General features: G+C 38.1%; 1 protein-coding gene across 17 annotated transcripts in view; it reads right to left on the bottom strand.

Annotated features, from left to right (window-relative positions):
* EPB41 (erythrocyte membrane protein band 4.1) overlaps window positions 1-16216 on the bottom strand; it is a 173059-nt gene that overhangs the window by 63217 nt on the left and 93626 nt on the right. For all 17 annotated transcript variants that reach the window (XM_037057194.1, XM_037057202.1, XM_037057200.1 and 14 more), the window contains 2 exons: window positions 10610-10685; window positions 8300-8518 (listed from right to left, as the gene is read on the bottom strand). In XM_037057194.1, the coding sequence (XP_036913089.1) occupies window positions 8300-8518; window positions 10610-10685 (295 nt within the window). The remainder of the gene's footprint in view (window positions 1-8299; window positions 8519-10609; window positions 10686-16216) is intronic.

The following is a 16216-nucleotide window of genomic DNA, read 5'->3' as shown; positions in this document are numbered from 1 at the left end:
AGAGAGGGAGCAGATTCGTTCCGGTCCCAGCCTCTCTGAATGAACTTCGTTTCACCAGCACCGCACTGTCGCATCCCAGCTCTGTTTGTAAATGGGTCTCAAACTGAACACACACACACAAAAGAAAGGGAAAAACAAGACATTTACAGGTCTGTATATTGGTCATTAAAATCATCTCAAGAAAGTTTTGTGGTCCCCCTGTCCCCCCACACCACACACACATAAGTTAAATACTTTTATAATTAAGGTTACTGCAGTCATTTTATGGTTTTTGTTGTTAGTATTATGACTTGAATTTAAGGATTTTGAAGCTGGAGTAGAGCTGGAAGATTGATTACAGAGTCCAACACTTTCATTTTGCTGATGAAGAAATAGGCCCTGCGGGATCACACCGTCATGGGCGAGGTGTGACTCCTTGTCTAAGGCAGCAGGATCTAGTCAGCACTCAAGTTTTATTGCTTGAAGTGGAATCCTGGCTCCTGCATTTAAAAGTGACCTGGAGTCTCCTTCAATATCCCAGCTATACAGAGTCATAACAATACCTACTTTCCGAGACGAGGATAGGCAACGACTTTTGTCTGTGCTGAATGAATAAATGTGGCTGGTAGGACAAAATCAGGTAATGCTTGTGAAACTGTGTCATAAAATATAAATGTTTATTATTATTGCTAAGTTAGGCTTCTGAGGGTACAGTGATACAGCTTATGGCAGCTCATAAAAGAGAAATAATTTGGACCACATGGATTTGAGACAAATTTTAAAACATTAAGTGAAGCAATTACAACAAAATCTTCCTTAAACTCACGCCTCCAACTCTAAGGGACTTTAATGGGCTCCATTTGAATACAGATTTAAATGTCAAACTATGTGGTTAAATGCTTTTCTGAGTAAGCATGCTTTAAAACTATTATGGGCAGGTAGTAAAAAGAGATCTTTAACTTTAAAATTATAACTTTCCTTATTAGTTGAAAATAATATAATTCAACAAATTTTGAGACACACAAACTTAAAAGTTACCTATAACACAAAACTAGTACAAAATAATGTCGAATGTCAACTGTAATTGAAAAATCTTTCTTTAAGATATTATTTATTTATCTTTAGAGGGGAAGGGAAGGCGAGAGGGAGAGAAATATCAATGTATGGTTGCCTCTCGTGTGTCCCCTGCTGGGAACTGGCCTGAAACCCAGCCATGTGCCCTGACTGGGAATCGAACTGTGATCATGTTGTTCACAGGGCCGCGCTCAATCCACTGAGCTACACCAGCCAGGGCTCGAAAAATAAAATCTTTAAAATAAGTTACCTATAATACAAGTAATTTTTTCCTGAACTGTGTGAGTAAATTGTCAACCTGATGACTCATCACTTCCAAGTGTGTGTCATTCCTACAAATAAGGTCATTCTCCTACATAACCTCAATGTAACTGTCGCAACCAGGAAATATTAATACATTACTTCCATCTAACCCTCATTCAAGATTTGCCACTTTCAAAAACATCCTGTATAGCAAAAGGATCCAGCTTAGCATCACAAGTTTCAATGAGTTGATGCCTCTTTCGTCTTCTTCGGTCTGGGACAGTTCCTTAATCTTTGTTTCATAACCTGAACCTTTGGAAGATTGTGGGCCAACTGTTCTGTAGAAAGCCTCCCCCATTTGAGACTGACGTTTTCTCCATGAGTTGATGCAGATTCTGCATCTTCGATGGGAATGCGCAGAAACGGCCCTGTGTCCTCCGTACACCCTACCAGGTGGAACACAGTTTCAATCTGTCCCCTCACAGATGACATTCAGTGTGACCACTGGTGTCTGCCAGGCTTCCCCTCCTTATCTCTTTGTAATTAATAAGTGCTTTGTGGGAAGGTATTTTGAAACCTTTCTCCACCTATTATTTTCTTTTTCTTTTAAATTAAATTTACTGAGGTAATAGTTGAACACATTTAAATATCCTATTTCTTATCAAACTTTAAATTTACTCATTTATTTATATCAGTATGAATTCATGGATTCTCATTTTATTCAGTGCAATATAATTATTTTCCTTATTTATTTGTGCTTAAATTGCTCCCAATTTGGTCAGTGGAAGCCTCTCCAACCTGGATTCTGTGTCTTTCCAAGCAATTCCTATAATTTTTTGAGCACCTCCTTGTGGTACAAAGTAGAGTTAGAGCACGTCAGTGTCTGTGTGTGCATGTGTGTGACTGCTATGTGCATATGTATGCATGTATCCATCTATCTACCAACCTACCTGCCAGAAACCATGAGTTCACTTCGGAACCTCCAGTTTTAATGCAGTATCACAGGGTTCATTTTAGTTTCCCATTCTTCCAAATTTGTATCTGCTTTACGGACAGTAAGAAACCTGGCTCCTATTATCTTTAATGTATTGACTAATTTGATTGCCCTCCTGTGTACAACCAATCTCTCACTGCTGCCATTGACTCGTCCCCCACGTGGATGCCCTCTTTGCCCACTTGGACTCTGAACTGCCCATACCGGGCTGCTCCCCACACCATGTGGTTGTCCTTCTCACCTCACTCAGGTTCTGACTCCTGGTGTAAGGCTACCCCTTTCCGTGGACATCTTCATCTTGCTCAGGCTTCACCACCCTGAACCAGGTACCACCCATATGGATGCCCCCCACACCATGCGGGCCCTACCCCCATGTGGGTGCCTTACTCACCCTGCTCTGGCTCTAACCACCACCGCACACCCACACATGACTACATTCCATCCTATTTGAACTCTGATTATTCATGCCAGACTGCTCCCCCCGCCATGAATGCTCTCCCCACCCTGCTTAGGGCCAGCTATCCCCAGCCAGACTGCCCTTCTGCATGGATAACTATCTTGCTCTACCCCACCTAATGACTTTAGAAAAAAACTGCTTAAGGAAGCCTTTTCTGATTATAAAAATCATATATATTCACGATGTGCAATTTGGAAAATATCACTAAGAGCACAGGAAAAAACCTCCTATAATCCCATCACCTACAGACATTTGTGCATGTAAATATAACATTTTATAAATGTAATGTTACATATTAAAGTTAAATTATTTTCAATTTACCATTTTAAAGATTATGGCTTTTCCCAAGTTTTCCAAGACTCTTTTTTTTTTTAAGATTTTATTTATGTACTTATTTATTTATTTATCTTTAGAGGGGAAGGAGAGAGGGAGAGAAAACATCAATGTATGGTTGCCTTTTGTGCATCCCCTGCTGGGAAATGGCCTGCAACCCAGGCATGTGCCCTGACTGGGAATCGAACCGTGATCGTATGGTTCGCAGGCCCGTGCTCAATCCACTGAGCTATGCCAGCCAGGGCCCAAGACTCTTAAAAGTAGTAATAAAGTAGCTAGGAAGGGATTAGATACTGCTAAACCATTAAGATGACTGTCTTGAATTATTAAGTACCACCTAATAATTTACTACTTGAAAGTACTGCAGCTCACAAAAGTACCTAACCAGGGAGCTTTGACACCGGTTAATTCTTGCTCATCAAAAACGAAAGATGTAACAAAGTTTCTCTGTATTTATTTTGAGCAAGTTGGGTCAGGAGAAAAGAGCCACTCAGTGAGCTCCAGTGTCATGTAACAGCCTTTTCATGGCGTCTGTTGTGTCTCTTAATTAAGGACTGTGATTTCAACTAACTAAGGAGGATAACTGAGAAGGTTACATACCTTCCTAGTGCCCATAAAATGGAGGGCAATTAATTTTAAAGCTTGATTTGCTAGTGTAAATTTAAAGTGTAATTACAGCTTCAAAGTTCCTGTCTGGGCAAAGGGACGCTACTTAGGGTTCCGTATACGTTGGTTGTCTCCTATTTTACCCAAGGAGCAGGGTGGCATTTGTCACACTTTCAGTGTGTAGTAAAACGCTTCTGCCTGAGCAGAAGTGTCTTTGGATTGGTTAAAACACCATGCTGTTGGACAGAATTAAAACTCCCATTTGGCTTTCTGTTTGTGAGGGTTGCTGATCGCTCTAAAAAGGAGCAAGTAAATTCTAAAATAACAGACTACTACATTTTCTATTCAAGGAGATTCATTATTGCTCAATTCTATCTGCATACCTAACAGGACATCAACTGAACCATATCCATTTGCCCTCTGAGATCATGTTGCCTTTGGGGGTTTAAATTCTGTTACGTTCTGAAGAGGGGTTCTCTAAACCCAGACTCGCATTCAACACTTAAAAAATAGGGGCAAGAATTATTACTATCCTAGCAAACATCTGAATTCTCACTACATACTAATCATGATGCTAAGCACTTTACATGAATTTTCTTATTTAACCATCACAAAATTCACATCATCACCCTTATTTTTCAGGTCAGAAAATTAAAGCTTAGAGCCCTTCAGTAACTTACGAAGAGTCATAAATTGAGTGAGGAATGGCATCTGCACTCAAAGTGAGACAGGCTGACTCTGGAGCCCATGCGTCAGTCTCATCACCCAGCTCAGTGGTTCTCTAAGTTTTCGACCTCAGGATCCCTTCACTCTCTATTTGTGTAAAAAGTAACAATACCTTTTGTGTAAAAAATAACAATGTTTTCCCAAAATGTAGTAAGAAGTGGACATTCTCTTACATATTTACAAATTTTTAACTGTCTGGCTTAGGTTGGATATTCCTACCTGCTTCTGCATTCAACCTGTTACAATATATTGATTTTGTTATAATATATTAACATGGTCTCACACAGACACACAGTTGGAAAAGGAAGGATTAAGAATTAAAAACATTCTTCTTTGATACTACACCAAAACTCAACAATGGAAGATTCTGAAAGGTCACTTGCAATGTGAAATCTGAAAACATATCAGTAAACTTTCATACTGTATTACATTAAATCCATTGGTCTATCTTGCATTTTGAATGCTTTAAATGGACCCTTTTCACCCATGCATGATTTATAGCATGCATTTCATATTTGAAAAACACTAATTCACTGAATAATGCAAGACTTCCAAATGCTGACATGTTTCATTGTGCAATATAAGAAAAAAAAATCACATTTGTTAAAATCATCACAACTTCATCAGAAAAGCCATTAAGTATTTGGGTCCTATCAAGATCATGGTGGCAAATGCAAGTTTTCCAAAATTTTAATTTTCACTTGAAAGCTTGAATTTGGTCATTAGCAACAAATACTATCAGTTGTTTACTAACCCTAAAGAGGGATGTCAAACTCATTTTCACCGGGGGCCACGTCAGCCTCGTGGTTGCCTCCAAAGGACTGAATGTAACTTTAGGACTGCATAAAACAAGGCAGAGGGCCAGGTTCGGCCCACAGGCCTTGTGTTTGCCACCTGTGCCCTAAAAGTACCAGGTAAGTAAACATTTTTAAGAAAATCATTTCATTTTTAAGAAAACAACTTCCAAATAACCAAGTTTGAATAATAATCGTCATTTTTTCCAAGTAAAAATGGTGTTCATTAAAAAGGTGGCTCATTCAGCTCATAGGAGCTGTCCTCAAGATGACTCCTGTATCAGTGTGCAGCAGAGCTGCTTTCTGTGTACATCATATTTAACCACACAGAATATTAAACAGAAAGATACTTAAGATTTGCCCAGGCTGGTGTAGCTCAGTGGATTGAGCACGGGCCTGCGAACCAGACAACTGAGGTTCAATTCCCAGTCAGGGCACATGCCTGGGTTGCAGGCTAGTTCCCAGCGGAGGACGCACGGAAGGCAACCATACATTGATGTTTCTCTCCTTCTCTCCTTCCCTTCCCCTCTAAAGATAAATAAATAAAATCTTTAAAAAAAGAAATACACTTAAGATTTAATAAAATTATCATCTTTTTTACTGCCTCATCAAGAAAATTTCTAACTGAACCAGCTCTGTTAGTCTTATTTTTAACTGCGAGTTAGAAAATGAAGGGGCATGCTGGTAGAGAATATAATGATCACTAGCTTGGTGTCGCTGCCTGGTTTGTGTTTCCCCCATCCCTACACAGGGGAAAGGCAAGTATCACCACAGTATTACCACGAAAATAATTTTGACCTCATGGACCCTGTGAAAAAATCTTAAAGACCACCAGGCTGGCCTAACTCAAAGGATAGTTATCAAGATTAAATATGATATTATACATAAAGTGCTTAGCACATAATAAAGTATCTGGCACATAATAGATACACAATAATTAGCAGCTTATAATGACTGTGTAATAATACTACAACAGAAAGTCTAGCATTAGATGAGAGTTAGACTATAAAGTCCTCCCATACCTGAGATTCTATTATGATCAAATAACCATTAAAAGAATCATTAGAGACAGATTTAAGATATCGATCGTAATCTGACAGCATCTGCTGTTTGGCTCCACAGCCAAACAAAAAAATACAAAAAAACAGAACACAAAAAAATAGAAAAATAGAACAAAAAAATACACACACACACACACACACACACATATATTTACTATTTTACTGATTGTCCAAAGTTATACCACTGATAATAAGTCATTTCATTTATCTATCTACCTATCTATCTATCTATTTATTTATTTTTAGAGAGGGGGGAAGGGCAGGAAAAAGGCAGAGAAACACTGATGTGCAACAACATTGATCGGCTGTCTCTCACATGCCCCCAACCAAGGACCTGGACCACAGCACAGGCATGTGCCCAGCAAAGTTTTGGTTTTCAGGACAATGCCTACCCCACTAAGCCACACCAGTCAGAACATAAAAACCATTTCTAAATTATTAGAAAATAAAAAAAGCATTCCCCTACCATCCTGACATCCTAACAAATCAAATTATTTTAACTGATTGTTTCTTTCTACTACTTGCTTTTATATATATAAATGTAGTGAATATATTTTATGTATATATATACATACATATACATATTTCTAGAATCATCAGAATATAAATAAAAGTATTAAAATGTAATTAAGGACAATGTAATATCCTTAAGTTATAATCATCAACAAGTTGCAAATGCTATCTTTAGTGGGTCCTGATATTAGTGCGCAGTTCTCTTTGCACTATGGGGAAACCGTATGACCCCAGGAGAGTGGGGTGATTCTTTTAAGACTACTGCTGTGCAGGTTGTGGACTTAAAATCCTCATGGTTCTCATGACTGACGCACCAGAACCTACAGGGGCAATGAGACAGCCAGAATTGGCGCACCTTGAATTAAAGCTCTCTTACTTGAAGCATCTCAATCTATTGGAACCACTCCAAGGAAACAAGATTGCTCAGCAGTGAGACAGAACACTTGTTACTATCATGTAAAGCCAACTAAGACTGTTCTGGGATGGCTGGGGTGGGGGCAGTGGTAGGGGGGAAATGGAGACGACTGTATTTGAACAACAACAAAAAGTAAAAAAAAAAAAAAAAAAAACCTGCTGGATTCTCAGCAGTGTGACCCTCAGGAATATCATAACATAACTCATACTAACATAACTCAAGGTACTAACTCAAGGCCAAGATCAGACATTTGCCTTAGTAAGCTAAAGCAGTTTACAAAATTTAGCATAGAAAGTCACTCAAATGACAATGGGATGTACAGTAGAAGAAACACAAATTATCCTGGCACTTTACTATTAGCTAACATTTATGGAATTTCTACTATGTGTAAGACATTGTATTAAGTTTTTCCACACCTTATCTTTTCTAATCCTATCCATCAACCTATTTCCTCTGAGGTAAATAATCTCTATGAGACACGTAAAAAACCCGAGGCTTGGAGAGATTAAATGAATGACCCAAAGTCCCAAGGGAAGGACCACACAGAGCCAAGAATGTAACCCAGCTCAGCGCAACTATAAGTCCTTGCTCTTGATAAATATGTTATGATACCTCTCGACATTATCAATATTTCCATGAAAAAAAACGGTAAATTTAATAGACTTTAAATACAACTTCAAGGGTTTCATGGGCCCTCTGAAGTCTATCCATGTACATAGACCCCAAGTCAAGAAACTTTGCACTAAGGAACACAAGACACCTCATACTGCGTAAGTTTAAAATTTGGAAAAATTAGGTATGGCGATCATAATAATAGCTATCATTTACTGAGCACTTACTATGTGCCAGAGACACTGTGTGTAGTGCTTTGCATCTATTACCTCATTTCGTTTTCTCCTACAGTGCAACACCCATTACTCTGATGTAAAAACAGGTTCAGAGAGCTTTAAAGGGCTTACCCAAAGAATTGGGAGGGAATTAAGTTTATACCGACTCTTTCTATGGCACCAGTTCCCGCTAAGGCAAATACTGAATCAATACCAGGTTAAAGGTTTAAACTTACTGACGAAACAAACTCAGAACAAACCCTGGAGGCATATTTACCTGTATGATTTATGCAGCTCCATGACCTTCTCTTCAAGTTCCTTGGTCTGATTCGGGGCCAGTTTAAAATCACTAACATAATCCGCACCGTGAAGTTCTGGGTCATAGTCGCCCAGCTCAGACTGGATGGTGTAAGAACCTAGTAATGCTAGGGTTGCAAAGGAACAAGGCAGACGTCCTGCAACTATGTCCTGCCGAAGTTGAAGACATAAATAATATCTACAGCCAAAAGAGAAAAGATGTCACCATGTCAGCAACAACAACAACAAAATATAGGGAGAGAAAAGGAAGAAAGGAGAGAGAGACAGAGGAAGAGAGATAAAAAGTGACTGAGTAAACATGAGATAATAATAATTGTTCGATCCACGTAGTGGGTATATTGTTGTTCCTTGTATTGTCATTGGTTCTTTTCTGTGTGTTTGAAATTGTTTCATATAAAAAGATTTTTTTTAAACTGTATGTTGGAGCCATGGTTAGGAAGTTTAGAAAGAAAAGAGGAAAAGCTGGGCAAAGTCTGAAGGAGGTAAGAAACCATGTTTTGTTGACTGCATTAAGAATCTCATACACATATATACTTGTTTAACCTCAACAGAGGAAACCCGTGACGGGGGAATCACCGCAGGATTACAGGTGAGGAGTCAGCCTCCGAGGGTAAGCCTAGTCCCTGTTGGACTGTAACAAAGGCTGTCTGACTCAGAAATCGGGCCCCACTTTTCCATCACTCCGCTTTGCCAGTATATTGCTCATCATATACAAAAATGACATTATTGATACATTTCCCCTAGAATATGAACATTTTTCAGTGTGTTTTTCCTCCAAGATGGAGGAAAGTTGCATTCGGCCTTCACATACTATCGCCTTGTAAGACTCATTCCATGAATGTGCTAACTGTTGGGAATTCCAATTGGTGTTAAAACAGCTCATTCCGACAAACCAGCTGAATGTCCCTCCCTGTGTCAGACCCTGGCTTCTGTCAGTACCATGTTCATACCTGTGACCCTGACCTCCCAGCTCTTGTTCTAACTGACCAAGTTGACCAGTTCAGACTGTTCTACCAAAGAGGAGAGCTGGGAGGCATGATTAAATTTAATTTTGCTTATTAGTCAGAATCATATCCTTGCTTTGACCATAATAAAATATTGAATGACATATTTATTGGCAACAGTTTTTGCTATCTGTAATTAGTCACTACTGTAGTTATGTTTAAAAAAGAGCAATGCCAACCAGCCACAAGAATCTTAATTAAGCTCCTCTAAAACATGATTAATAAAGATTTTTAGAGATTAGTTTTGTTGTATACATAATAAACCTCAATGAAGAAAGATGAGTAAGTGGCAACTCTAAGAGACAAATATTACCTGTGAAAAAGAAATAACCAAAGCATGTTTTCAGGCAGAAATCCCATATCTCAACTTTAAGACTGTACTAAGTATAACAAGGCAAAGAATAATTTTTTAAAAACTATGTAGAAATTTCACAGTACTTAACAATCAGACATTTTAAGAGTCTTGGGCTTTTCTCTCATTTGAGAGAGAAAAAAACTCACGCCCAGAAATGTACATTTGTCTGTAATCAGATAGTTGAACAGCAAAGAACAGAACGAGAAAGTAATTTCTCAACAACCAACAGTTCAACCGAAAAGACATCTGCCCAGTACCTACCATGCATAGGCTCCAAGCAAGGTGCCATGTATATAAATATGCGTAGCAGCACTCTTTACTACCTAATGCTTTTCCATTTTCTTTTTTGTTAATATTTATATAGAATTCAACAAAGGCCATGCTCCTAAATCAGTACGTTGTTTTTTAAAAGTATAAGATTTACTTCATAAATTACATGGGCTCAAAAATTACTGGGGAAGACTCAGTGCGTAAGGATCATCCACCTAATCACACCCTTTAGAAGGGCGAGAGGAAGAACTAATAAGAACACTTGGGCTTTAGCTTCTTAAATCCCTGTGAGAAAGAACCTGGTGGGAGAGGAGTGTTTTTAACAAAAAACGAAGCTATCTTACTACTACATTTGTGTCTTGCCCTCTGGAGGCTGGTGTGGTTGATGGTTGCCGGGTCCATGGCATGGCATAATACCCGTGACGGGCACAGATAATTCCCCCGCCAGTTTTTTCAGCTGAGTACAGATATTTGAGGCTTTTCAGCTCACTTATTTGCTAGCCTGCCTTGAGATAATCAGCATCTTTCTATCTTAGTTTAATAGATCATCATTTTTCTTCAGTTCTGAAAAGAGAAATTCTCAGGGCTTGTGATAAGGAGAATTACTTATTACATAGTTAACTATTAATAAATGGTTTACCTTGTTATATCTTCAGTTAACTGTGCTGGGTCAGGTGGATAAAACTTTACATTAAATGTGAAATTCCAAGGGACACCTGTAAAAATAAATGCAAAAGAATTTTATGCTTATGTCTAAGTTTTTGATTGTCAGAAATACCTAAAAATATTCAAATTTTTCTTTCCTGAAGTTTAATATTTTTATGCTTTGTGAATGAAGTATTTTCATTTCTTTAAAAGTTGTTTAGATACCACAAGAGGTGGAGTTAGATGATTTCATTTTTTTAAAAACCCAACTTAATATAGTCTTGTTTACAAAACTAAAACAAAAATATATAGGCAAAATAACACAAAGGAAACCATCTCATAGTATAGGGAACCATTCGGCATGGTGTGGGGAATGTAGCCCAGCCCCTGATTCGGAAACCTGACAGGGAGCAAGGTCAGCACACAGGACCCACTCCGATGGATAGGTTTTCCCATGGGGAATCAGGCCTGCATTGTACCTAGGCTGCTATGAGACTTGCTTTTGCTAAAACTCCCTCACCCTGGATTGGGGCAGAAAATGTTTACTGCATATCTCTAAAGTAACTTCCTAAAATCTATGCTAAACCTCCCAAGGATGAGTGTAACCAGTTCAACCACTTTTCCCTTTGCATTTGCAAATATCCTTCTTCTGTGATGTGATTAGCAACATCCTCTCCTTTGTTTTCTGTAAAAGGTAACCACCTAAGCAAACCTGTGCATAGTAAATGAGGACCATCCTCAATGTAATGTGCCCAGAAAAGCAATAAAAGCCTGTCCAGGCAGGGGTTAGGGCCCTCTCTCTTATTTAGAGAGTGGCCATGCCATCCCTTTTTCTCCACAGGACTGTTGTAGTCCGTGTGAACTTGTTTGTCTACAACCCACAGACCCCATGGGCCAGGGTCCACATCATTACAGGTCAACATGTTTACAGCAATAGTTTTCAAAATGTGATCTGTATACCACTGTGTCCTCAGAAGTCTTTTGAATGATCCATGAATGTTCTTTTTTTATTTATTTGTGACATCTCTCAATACAGGCATACCTCATTTTATTTAATTTTGCTTTATCACACTTTGCAGATATTGTGGGGGGTTGTTTTGTTTTGTTTTTAACAAATTAAAGTTTTGTGCAAGTGTATCGGCACCATTTTCTAACATGGTCAGATGACAGTTTGCCTTTTTTAGCAATGAAGTGTTTTTTAAATCAGGCATGTACATTGTTTTCTTAGACAATGCTAATGCACATTTAGTAGACTACGTTACAGTATAAACATAACTTTTAGCCCTGGCTGGTGTGGTTCAGTGGATTGAGCACTGGCTTGCGAACCAAAGGGTTGCAGGTTCAATTCCTAGTCAGGGCACATGCCTGGGTAGTGGGCCAGGTCCCCAGTAGGGAGCATGCAAGAGGCAACCACACATTGATGTTTCTCTCTTTCTCTCTTCCTTGCCCTCTCTAAAAAAAAAGTAAATAAAATCTTTAAAAAAAACCATAACTTTCATATGCACTGGGAAACCAAAAATTTTGTGTGACACTCACTGTTATGGTATTTGCTTTATTGCAATAGTCTGAAACCAAATGGACAATATCTCCAAGGTATGCCCAAGAGAAACATTGGCATGAGAGACAAACATCAATTGGTTGCTTCTCATACATACTTCGACTGGGGACCAGATCCGCAGTCCAGCTATGTGACCTGACCAGGAATCCAAACAGCAACCTCTCGCTCCACAGGATACTGCCCGGCCAACTGAGCCGTGCGGTCGGAGCTGCTGTTTTACTCTCTGATGTTGATATCACAGCAATCTATTTTTAATAGATTTCTATTTCCACTTTTAATCCAATCAATCCATTTCTATAACTTCCCATACAAAACTTTTTTTAAGAAGGTGATTTCTATATTACCCATAAAATGTTTGTCTAGAGCAAATCCATGTGGAAAACAAGATAGCCAAAAGAACATTTAAGCTATGTGAATTCAGCATTTAAGAACTTCAAACATAAATTTACTTGTTTCATAATGTACCATATTTTTTGGACAAGACGCACCTAGATCTTAGAGGAAGAAAATAGAAAAAAATTTTTGAAGCAAAAAATGTGGTAAAATATTCAATAACATAAATAACATAGTATTTCACCAATGTAAATGTACATGGAACTCAACAGCAGCATTAACAACCATTATTCCTCCCAAATTGGGGGGGGGTGCATCTTATAGCCTGGGGTGGGGGAATATGCTATATAAATAACAATTTTTTAATTGTACAGGAAAAATAACAGTAAGGAAATCAAATTAGTAATAGTTTACTGCCCTGACTGGTGTGGCGCTTTGGGTTGGATGTCATCCCACAAAACAAAAGGTCACGGGTTTGATTCCCGGTCAGGACACGTGCCTGGGTTTCAGGCCAGGTCCCCCACTAGGGGTGTACATAACCGATTGATGTTTCTCTCTATGTCTCCCTCCTTTCCCCTCTGTCTAAAAATAAAGAAATAAAATCTTTTCTTTAAAATTAGCAATAGTTTATAAAGTGTGATTTTTTTTCTTTGAGCTCTGTGTTAAGTAACTGATATCAAAAGCTTAATAAACTCAGGGTTGGTGGGGAAATAAAGCACTTTCATCTACTGCCCATGTGAGTGTAAACTAGTACAAAACTATGAAGAATAACTTGACAAATACCAAAATGTAAAATGTATATATACCCTGTCACCCAAAATTTCATTTCCATAAATCTATCTACACATACACTTAATTGTGGTCCAAATGAAATGTGTGTATGAAATTGTTTACAATAGCAAATGTCTGGAAACAACCTGACTATATTTATTTAGCAAAAGAAGATACAGCTCCAAGATACACTGTTGGATGGAAAAAAATCAAGACAAAGAACAGCACAGATAGAAAGCAACCATGAAAGTTGGGGAAGGAAAAAAGTACACACTACAGGTATAATTACATACGCACAGTCTACTCCTGTAAGGACACACGACAAACAAGTCACAGGTGAGAAAGGAGAAGGGGAATGCCTGGGAAGGGACGTGCGAGGCCGGGGGAAATGGTCAGGAGGGAGACCTACTCTCACTACATTCTGTTACACAACATTTGAACTTCGTATTTTGTACATGTACTACTTAACAGATATACACATACATGTACAAATACACACACATACATACACACATAATTTTTCAAAAGGATAAACTTTGTCTCCTCCCACTGAAATGCTAATATCCAAGGACAAGAATTTTTTCTGTTTTATTTAATGTGCATCCCTAGTGCCTAAAACAGTGTTTGGCATATCATGGATGCTCAAGAAATACTTGTGAAGTGAATAAATGAAATAAAGTAACTGACCTGATGCATTGTTGTGAAGGTTATAGAATGCTACAGCTCCAGAAAAAAAAATTTTTTAAAGGACTGCATAAAAGAAGAATAGGTACTAGTATATTAAAATTATTTGTTGTCCTAGCTGGGTAGCTCTGTTGGTTGGAACATCATCCCATATGCCAAAAGGTTGTGGGTTCGATTCCTGGTCAGGGCTCATACCTAGGCTGTGAGCTCCATCCCTGGTTGGGGAACATATGGAAGGCAACCAAGCGATCAATGTTTCTCACAGTAATGCGTGTGTCCATCTGTCTGTCTCTCTCTCTCTCTTTCTTTCTCCCTCTCTCTCTAAAATTAATAAACATATCCTTGAGGAAGGATTGAAAAAAATTATTTATTTATTAATCCAGGTCCCCCACTGATCTCAAGTCACTAGATCTAATCAAACAAAAATCACACACACACGCACTCAAACCCTGTATTTAGATTGGATTTTTCCTCTCTATTTAACCCAAAATAAGGAAGTGTAACTGTATTAATAATAATATCCAAACAGAAATGTCCCCCAAATTAACTCTTTCACTTTCATTAATAGCAACTGTAAGCAGAGGAACCCAAACTTTCAGTTCAAATTTTTTCCATTCAAGAGATACAAGTTTCAGATACTTCAAAAAAAGATATCCAGTTTCACTGCACACAAGGTCAGGGTCAAATGCAATAGGGAGGCTAGAAAAGTTGATCAGTTGGGATTTAAAAAACATTAAAATTAAGCTTTAGTCAGTGACTATTTCTAGAATATGATACAAACATACTGTTAATAATTCCTTCTTGAGAAGGTTCATTTAAAAAAAGGTAGACAGAAAAGCCCTAAAAAGTTTCAACATTAAAATTTCTGGCTCTAAATCAGCAACACTTCAATGACATTCCTGCTGAAAGTGCATAACTTTAAGATTCATGTACCATGAACGAAAATCAGATGAACTCAAAGTGACCACTGAAAAAACAACTGGTTTGGGTTCTTCAAAACTATTAGTATTAATGAAATACTTTAAAGGCTCAGGAACTGCTCCAGATTAAAGACAACTAAAGAGATGTGATAACTAAATGCAAAGGAGCACCTTGGACTTTCTCTTCTGTAAAAGCGCCATTGGAACAACTGACAAATAAGGTCTATAGGCCAGAGTGCTGCCTCAGTGTTAACTTCAGTGTTAACTGCTTTTAGTAATGGGTATGTGAGAAACCAATTCCTAGCTTTTAGGAAATGCAAACTGAAGTATTTGGGGGTAAAAGGTATTATGGACAGCAATTCTTTTTTTAAGTATGGGGAAACTACCACAAAGCCACTTTAAAGTATAAAAGTCCGTACATTTACTCATATAATTAAAGTGGCACTGAGTACATTCACAACGTCGTACAACCATCACCTCTACCTACTTTCAAAACATGTTCATCACTCACAAAAAAAGACTCCGTATCCATTAAGCATTCACTCCCTCGGCTCTCCCAGCCTTGGCAAGGAGAGCTTTCTGTCCAATGTGCTTTCTGTCTCTATAGATCTACTTATTTCGGATAATTCATACAGATGGCATCATATAGTATGTGGCCTTTTGTGTCAGGCTTCTTTTACTTCTACAATGTTTTTGAGGTTCATCTATGCTGGTGCGGTTCCCAGTACTTCCTTCCTTTTTCAAGGCTGAATAATATGTCATTGTATGGACCTACCCCATTTTGCTTATCCATTATCCACTGATAGACATTGGGTTGTTTCCCCCTTTTGACTAATGCTATGATGCAACTTACTCTCTAACCAGCTAAGCTACCCAGCCAGGGCCTGTAAACTCTATTTTAATTGTTCTTCCTAAACAGTCTTCTTGTAAAATAATTTATTCCTAAATAAAATTGAATGTTAAAAGTATTTTCATTGAAAGGGGCTAGGAGTTATGTTTTTCTTGTCATGTCTCAAATATGCTGAGTATTTTTTGCTGAGTTGCATTTTAAAACAAGATTTTTAGGCTGAGAGCAAATATGGAAAGTTGATGGTCCAAAAGAGTATTTTGTTTCTCTGTCTTAAGAAATATAAATTATAAATAGGGTCTAAAGGAAAACATTTCACACAATAAAATTACTTTATTTAAGAAACAAATAAAATTAAAATTTGTTTTCAGATGATAAAGAGTTAAAACTTACTAATCATGATGAATAACATCTTTGCAGTTCCTAGAAGTTTCCTCAAAATACACTCAACTGCCCTGGCTGGTGTAGCTCAGTGGATTGAGCACGGGC

This window comes from Sturnira hondurensis, unplaced genomic scaffold (genome assembly GCF_014824575.4).
Source record: "Sturnira hondurensis isolate 20B ecotype Veracruz unplaced genomic scaffold, ASM1482457v3 Scaffold0009516, whole genome shotgun sequence".
Classification (NCBI taxonomy): Eukaryota; Metazoa; Chordata; class Mammalia; order Chiroptera; family Phyllostomidae; genus Sturnira; species Sturnira hondurensis.
Note: the sequence above shows the minus strand (reverse complement) of the source record. Positions and strands in the feature narration are given on the sequence as shown.